Raw genomic sequence first — 8693 nt, 5'->3', positions numbered from 1 at the left:
CAGCTACTCAGCTGCTCACAGTAGATTCCACCATGGAGTTGATTACCAGTCTCATCATGGGGAATACTACATCCAGCTGCCCAGCCACTCAACCAGGCCCGGGCAAGTTGACACAAAAACAACCACCACACTCTGTAAACATTTCCACTTCCGTCTTAGAAAGTAGTGGGGTGCAGAAGTGGGAAACCTAAAAGCCAGCATGGCATATATGCAGAAAAAGAAAAAAGGCAGAAAGCACAACAGAGCCCTAACCATTAACTGTATGTGACAGAGCTACAAAGATGCTAGCTTAGTAATTTTCCAAATTTTCTATAATATCCACGTATCATTTTAATAATTAGGAGAAAATTCAGTGAAGTACATTCAGCTATGAATAAGTGATCATACAAATAAATAAATAATGGTTTGGCAAACATTTACCATAAAGTCCTTTTTTTTTTTAATGTGAAGGTGATTATAAGAGTTACACAAAAGTATGTATACTATTTCCTATGTTTGGAAAAATATATTTACATGTATAAATATAAGTGTTTTATAAAGACTTCATGGAAGGAGAAAATGAATATAAAAACTATAAGCCGGACTGTCAATAGTATTTATCTCTGGGTAACTTGAATGATTTTAATTTTTTAAGTTTATTTTCTGATCTTTAGCCAATGAGTATGAACTTCTTCTACAATTAAAAATAGTAACAATAAAGGAGGTAAATCCACTGGGAGTCATCAGGGACCTACCCTGCCACAGGCAGCCATGTTGCACTGGCCTGACACCAGCACTCAGCATCTGAGTGGAAGGGGTGCTCTGAATCAGTGACCACTGTACTGAACAAAGGCTTCTTCACCCGCTACATGCACTAAGGGCGTCATTTGGCCAACGTTAGGATAAAACCCACTGTGGTCAAATAGATTCCAACTCACAGGACAGGGTAGAACTGGCCCACAAGGTTCCAAGGCGACAATCTTTACAGAAGCAGATTGCTGTATCTTTCTCCCACAAAGCAGCTGGTGGGTTCAAACCATTGATCTTTCAATTAGCAGCCAAGCACTTCACCACTATGCCATCAGGCCTCCAGTACTAGGAAAGACAATGAAATTCAGGAGTGGTGAGAACTGTGACATGCCAACCCTGTGATGCTGTAGTTGTTGTTGTTAGCTGGTACTGAATAGGCTCTGACTCACAGCAACCCCACGTACCACCCCTGTGAACAAGAGAATGAAACACTGCCCAGTCTTCTGTCATCCTCACAATCCCTGCTATACTCAAGCCCATCGTTGCAACAACTGTATCAAACCATCTCACTGAGGGGCTTCCCCTTTTTCACTGACCCCCACTTTACCAAGTATGATATCCTTCTCTGGGGACTGGTCCCTTCTGATAACATGACCAAAGTAGGTGAGAGCAAGTCTGGCCATTCTCACTTTCAAGGAGCATTCTGGCTGCACTTCCTCCAGGACAGACTTATTGGCTCTTTTAGCAGTCCACGGTATATTTCACATTCTTTATCAACACCACAATTCAAAGGCATCAATTCTTCTTTGATCTTCCTTATTCACTGTCCAGCTCTCACATGCATATGAGCTACTGAAAATACCATGGTTTGGGGGAGGTTTTTTGTGGGTAAGGTACAACTTAGTCTTCAAAGTAACATCTTTACTCTTCAACATTTAAAGGGTTATTCTGCAGCAGATTTGCGGGCTGTAATATGTTGTTTATTTCTTGACTGCTGCTTCCATAAGGGTTGATTGTTGATCCAGTTAAAGGGAAATTGTTGACAATTTCAATCTTTCCCCATTTATCCTGGTGCTGCTTATTGGTCCAGTTGTGAGATGTCTGTTCTCTTTATGTGGAGGTGCAATCCATATTGAAGGCTGCAGTCTTTGAACTTCATCAGCAAGTGCTTCAAGTCTTCTTCACTTTCAGAAAGCAAGGTTGTATCATCTGCGTATCACAGGTTGTTAATGAGTTTTCTTCCCATCCTTGTTTTTCACCAATTCCTCTGCTGCAGCCTGGACATTTTCCTGCACCACTGGCTCTTGATCACATGCTGCCTCCTTAAATGGCCGAACACTGACCAATCCTTTCTGGTACAGTGACTGTGTACTCCTTTCATCTTCTTTGATACTTCCTTGTGATATTTTTCCCATAGAATCTTTGAATATTGCACCTCGAGGCTTACATCTTTTTCTTCAGTTCTTTCAGCTTGAGAAATGCAAAGTGTGTTCTGCTCTTGATTTTCTAACGTATGGTCTTTGTACTTTTCATTATACTAAGCCACCACAGTATGACAAACTGACAGATGAGTAGTGAACCTACATTACACAACTCCAGGATTGGTAAAGAGATCTATAAAACAGAATCCACAATGCCAATTATGCTTAACCTTCTCAAAAAAAAATATTGAAGGGCAACAGGTATGATATCTTACATACAAGAGAAAATGGGCTGAAGATAAGCTGTTTTGACAAAACCATTTCAGTTACCACTGGTTAAGAAGTCTCTTTAAACTTTCACCTTTTCTGTGTTAACCCTTCTTCTTGCTATGCCTTGTCACGTCCATGTGTGTGTGTTTAGTGAGTTTTTTCCTAAATTCCAATCTCTCTTGTCTCCATGAACGAATAAGACAAGACAATGTATATAAATTAAGGTAGAAAGAACGAGAGTGGAAAGTGCTTGAAGAATAAGAAGCAATAGGGCAAAAGCTCAGCCCTCACCATGGCTGCCCGCCAGCCCTGGGCATGTCCTTTCATAGTTCAGCACCTCAGGCCTGCATCACTGTGCACCCACTCAGCCTGCGAACCAGATCAGTCACTGAAGATGTGGATTCATCACACACTCATCTCCTTTCTCTAGTTGCATCTAGTCATAGAGTAGCCTCTCAAAGAAATGACCCAGTTAAAAAACAGGGGAGAACTGAAAGTGACCTTTCCCTGTGCGCTATCAATGACTGCCAACTACCTGCTGGACGAGGGACGAGCCCCCTCATTCCTGCACCCAACAGCCTCCACTCTGTGGTCCCATGGACCTCTCCAATGAGTTCCCAACAGTGCCCCAGTGAGCACGACCAGTTCTGGGAAGTTTACACCTGGGCTCCAAGGAAGGCCGAAGTGGGGCCACACAGTCAGGACTTTAAGCTGCAACAAGTGTGGCTCCCCAGTCCTTGCACAGTGGGGAAGCGGTTAACGATGTATGTTACATACAGAGGGCACAGTATGTTGGGTCATCACAAAGACATTTAGAGGAATGTTCAGGGATATAAGGAAACAGTGATGATGCTCATGCTACAATGTTATCCAAGTTGTTCAATATGTAATCCTGCTGCCATGTGGATGGTAGGTGTCCTCAGCTCGACTTCTGACTTGATCACCTCACGGAACAGAGTAGAAACGCCCCACGGAGTTTTCTAGCCTGTAACGCTTACAGGCGCAGGTCACCAGCTTTCTCCAGGGGAGCAGCTGGATGGGTTCAAACTACCAACCTTTTGGTGGCCAGCTGAGCACTCAACCACTGCGCCACCAAAAAAAAAACAAAAACAAACTCACTGCCATTGAGTTGATACCAGCTTATAGTGACCCCCATTGGGTTTCCAAGGTGATAAATCGTTACCGAAGTAGATTGCCCAGTCAGTCTTCCTTCAGAGGAGTGGCTGGTGGGTTTAAACAGCCAACCTTCTGGTTAGCAGTCAAACGCCTCAGGCACTACGCCACCAGAGCTCCTTCACTGTACCACCAGGGCTTCTAAAATATGTTATCAGACCTAGAAAAAATAAATCATCTGGAGGGGGAACACAGTTCATCAGAAAGCATGGTTATATCCGAGTGGCACAACACTGAGTGCTTTTTCAGTTTACTTCTTTACAGTAATCAGTTTTCAAACAGGTTTATGAGGCTTCTCTTTTAAGACATCAAAAAACAGTTTCTGTTAAAAAAAAAATATATGTATTTAGTTATTTTCTTAAACAAGATTGTTCTCTAGTGGTTCTACTTCTTCCCCTTTCTGAATGAAGCCCAGACAGTGATACCTCACCCACCGCGGCTGGAGCCTTCCCAGACCGACACCTGCAGGCGCCGGGAGCGGGGGCAGCCAGGGGAGGCTGCTGGACCCCGTGGCTCAAACACCCAGAAACTCAAAACAAGGGGGGAAGGAAGTCCACAAATAGCCCTCAGGCGAGATGCAGGTGGTTTCTGTGTGGGCATCGGTGCTTCAATACTTTTCAAGCTCCTTGTTGATTCATTTTAACAAACTGCCAGCTACTTATTAAAAGCAAATCAGGAGAATCTAAGCAAAGAGAATGAGAACACTAGCAACACTAAACATTGGCAGGGCATACTCCGCTCGTCCCGGACGTCCCCACTTCCCTTCATTATGAGCGAGAGACTTCCCCTGAACCTGGCATACTCACCAGGTGGTTGGCCCTGGAGCGCTCCTGCTCACTGTTGAGCCTCTCACGGAGGACAGCTCTGGTGAGCTGCTCGTTGGCGGCGGCCCTCTCCTGGTCCAGTTCTTTGTCTTGCTTTAATCTGCAAAGACAGGCAAGGTCTAACTTAGGAAGAAGACTTTACAAGTTGCCAGTATGCTTTCTTAATGAAATATTTCAACAAAAACACAGAAATGTATAGTGGTGCTAATAGCTGAGAACATTGGGGCCCACAATCCATCCAAGGCAGGTATATTTTCAAGTAAATCCCCCCACAGCCTTGACCTGAGTATTTAAAATAACAGCAGCCAAACACCCCATGAAACTTAACAATATCACTGCTAAACATATCTAAGTTGTACCAAGTTCAATAGCCCTGGTGCCTCCATGTAGAGATACAAATAACAAATCTGATTAACAAGCCAGCTGTGTGACAAGTGTGTGCAGGTAGCCATCATCTTCCCTTCGAAATGGACTCAATTCTAGTATTTACTGAGCACACACCAGGCACCGTGCAAGGCACTGAGGAAGAGAGTGAACAAGATGGATCGGGCCCTGTCCTCGGGGATCTTACAGCAAGGAAGGCAGCCATTAAAGGATCAGTAATACATTTAAAACATGTCTCCTCCCTCCCAGTGAGTCACTCCATCTGCCAATGATCTTCATATTAAAAAATGACCAGACCTTCCAAAAGCATGGCCATCTGGACCATCTCCGATTGGTCCTTGAGCCCCAAACTAAACAGAATATCCAGACGTGGCCTAACAACAAGACACAGAACCTGAGCTCCCCAGCTCAGCACACAATGATAATCCTATTAATGAACCCTACGACTGCATTAACTTTGTCAGTAGTTCCATCACACAATTAGAGCATATTAAGTTACAATCCACTGAAACCACTTATTGTGCAAGATGAAGACAAAGTGCTTTGGTGCCAATTTTCACCATTGTGCCTGGCACACAAAGGCATCCAGTGATCACTGAATAGAGTCCATTCCAGTCTAATCTCATGGACAAAGATCTTCTGATTGCCTTTTCTACGTGGAGAGTACAACCTCTCTCTACCGTCACAGCCCCAAAGGTATAAGCTATAGCTTTAAAAAGAAAAGGTAAAATTGATATGTTGATATGAGTGAAATTCTGAATGAGATTTACTTTATACGAGTGAACCACAAGCACCAAATTCAACTCCCACTAGCCTATCAAATTTTAATTTTATCAGATTCTTGGGACAGAAAAAAAAAGATAACATTTTATTACTACGTTTAAATTGCTACAGTATCCTAATATTCTGGAATGCTCAGAAATCGATTACAACATGTAAAGTCACCTTGTGAGACAGACACCAATGCTTTTCCCCTAAAAATTAAGCCTGTGTGTTTGTTCTTAGATAAAGAATAATTAGAAACAAACGAAAACCTTCACTTGGAAATTCTCTAATGCAAAAGTAACCAGGAAACTTTTCTTGACTACACCGGAACAAACCAAATGTTTCTAAACTACTTCAAAAAGACCATACAACAAACTCACCAGCATCAATAACACTGATGTGTAAACACCACTGCACGTGTATAATTAAGAGAACAGCAATAATTACAAATCATGTCACTTCACTCGATTCAAATCCAAGAACAGTAAGTCACGCTTGACTCAGAGCAATCCTACAGAACAGAGTAGAACTGCCCCATAAGGCTGCCAAGACTGTAAATCTTTACAGATGCAAATCGCCTCATTTTTCTCCCGGGGAGCAGCTGGGTAGATCAAACCACTGGCCTTTTGCTAGCAGCCAAATGCCTTAACCACAGTGCCACCAGAGCTCCTCTTTGCAAGATCAGTAGCTCCGAGTCTAAGCCATAAACCAGCAGCTGTGTCCTCTACGAACGTGTTAGTAAAAGGCAAACTCCCTAACGACATCTCACACCTACAGCAGTAGAAAAACTCAGGTGGGCCCAGTACCTGTCTATTAATAAGCCCTCCAGGTGGCCCTGATGCATGCCCTCAATGACCAAAATCTGCTTGTACCCAAATAAATCTTGGAGATATATCAAAGGAAAGTAACACTGAAAATGAAGTACTTCAAAATAGCAGAGTTTGCTGATAACTGCTGAGGTTCAAACTACAAAGCTGTGCACTTAAAACATCTTTACAGGAATACCATCTGCAAGAAAAAGACAGAGTGGAAACAAAAATAAAATAAACAAAATTCAGCATCAATTACTGAGCACCTACTATGCACAAAGCACTAAGCTAAGCACTTTACATAAATGTGGGAAACTTTTATTTAAAAAATGACATCATTTATCCCAGATTCATTTTATGAATCAAGTATAACCTTGATACCAAAACCAGCCAAAGACATCACTCAAAAGGAAAACTACAGACCAATATCCCTCATGATATAGATGAAAAAATCTTCAACAAAATCCTAGCAAATAGACTGCAACAATAGATCAAGAAAATCATTCATTATGACCAAGTGGGGTTCCGATCAGGTATGCAGGGACAGTTCAACATTAGAAAAACAATCAACGTCATCCACCACATAAATAAAACAAAGGAGAAGAACCACATGATCATATCAATTGATGCAGAAAAGGCATTTGATAAAATCCAGCACCCATTCCTGATCAAAACTCTCAGCAAAATTGGAACAGAAGAGAAATTCCTCAACATAATAAAGAGCATATATGCAAAACCAACAGCCAACATTATTCTCAGTGGAGAAAGACTGAAATCATTCACCTTGCAAACATGAATCAAACAATGATGCCTTCTATCATCATTTCTATTCAACACTGTATTGGAAGTCCTAGCCAGGGCAATAAGGCAAGAAAGTGAAATTGAAGGTACCCATATCGGTAAGGAAGAAGTCAAATTATCCCTATTTGCTGATGATATGATCCTATACACAGAAAATCCAAGAGACTCAGTTAAAAAAAAAAAAAAACCACTGGAACTAATTGAGAGATTTAGTATAATGACAGGATACAAGATCAACATACAAAAAGCACTTGGATTCCTCTACATCAGCAAAGAGACTGCTGAAAAAGAAATAAGGAAATCAATACCATTTCCAATACCTACCATAAAAATAAAATACTTGGGAATAAATCTCACTAGGGACACAAAACACCTGTACAAAGAAAACTAAAAAACACTACTTCAGGAAACCACAGGAGATCTACATAAATCGAAGAACATACCACGCTTGTGGATAGGAAGATTGAACATTGTGAAAATGTCAATACTACCCAAAGCAATCTATACATTCAATGCAATCCCAATCCAGATCCCAGCAGCATTCTTTAAGGAAATGGAAAAAACAATCACTAATTTTATGTGGAAAGGAGAGACCTCAAATAAGCAAAGCATTATTGAAGAAGAAGAACAAAGTAGGAGGTCTCACACTATCGGATCTCAAAACCTACTATACAGCCACGGTAGTCCAAACTGCATAGTATTGGTACAACGAAAGACACACAGACCAATGGAACAGAATTGAGAACCCAGAAATAGATCCATCGACCTATGGTCAGCTGATCTTTGACAAAGGGCTGAAATCCATTTAATAGGCAAGAGGTGGTCTCTTTAACAAATGGTGCTGGCAAAACTGGAGAACCATTTGCAGAAACATGAAACAAGATCCATAACGCACACCACACACAAAAACCAACTCCAGATGGATTAGACTTAAATGGGAAACCTAAACCCATAAAGTTCCTCAAGGAAAAAGTATGGGCAATCCTACTTCCATAGTGATACTGCCTCGGAAACCCAAGGAGGGGTCGCTATGAGTCGGGGCCGACTCGACGGCACATAACAACAACAACAACAATTTACGGCATAAATAAACTATCAAGCATAACCCAAAATGCACAAACAGCTGAAGATAAACTAGATGAATATTAAATTTTTATGTGCTTCCAAAGACTTCCAAAAGAGTCAAAAGAGAACCTACAGATTGGGGAAAAAAATACTTGGCAATGACATGTCTGACAAGGGACTTACCTCTAAAATTTATAGAAAACTCCAACACTCCAACAACAAAAAACTTAACAATCCAATTCAAAAATGGGCAGAAGACATGAATAGACACTTCACCCAAGGGGATATTCGGGCGGCCAGCAAATACATGAAGAAAGGCTCACGATCTTTAGTCATCAGAGACATGCAAATCAAAACAATGAGCTACCATCTCACCCCAGCACTAATGGCTAAGTTCAACAAGACAGAAAATAACAAATGCTGGTGAGGTTGTGGAGAGATTGGGACACTCA

At 41.6% G+C, this 8693-nt stretch overlaps 1 protein-coding gene across 1 annotated transcript in view; it reads right to left on the bottom strand.

Annotated features, from left to right (window-relative positions):
* The window catches only part of CHCHD3 (coiled-coil-helix-coiled-coil-helix domain containing 3), a 221734-nt gene extending 215324 nt beyond the window's left edge, over positions 1-6410 (bottom strand). The window contains exons 1-2 of the mRNA XM_007953481.1: positions 6373-6410; positions 4400-4517 (exon numbers count right to left, since the gene is read on the bottom strand). Coding sequence (XP_007951672.1) covers positions 4400-4517; positions 6373-6410 — 156 coding nt within the window. The remainder of the gene's footprint in view (positions 1-4399; positions 4518-6372) is intronic.
* Positions 6411-8693: the final 2283 nt, after the last annotated feature.

Source organism: Orycteropus afer, unplaced genomic scaffold (assembly GCF_000298275.1).
Source record: "Orycteropus afer afer isolate SDZICR_OR568_19922 unplaced genomic scaffold, OryAfe1.0 scaffold00397, whole genome shotgun sequence".
NCBI classification, from domain to species: Eukaryota; Metazoa; Chordata; class Mammalia; order Tubulidentata; family Orycteropodidae; genus Orycteropus; species Orycteropus afer.
Note: the sequence above shows the minus strand (reverse complement) of the source record. Positions and strands in the feature narration are given on the sequence as shown.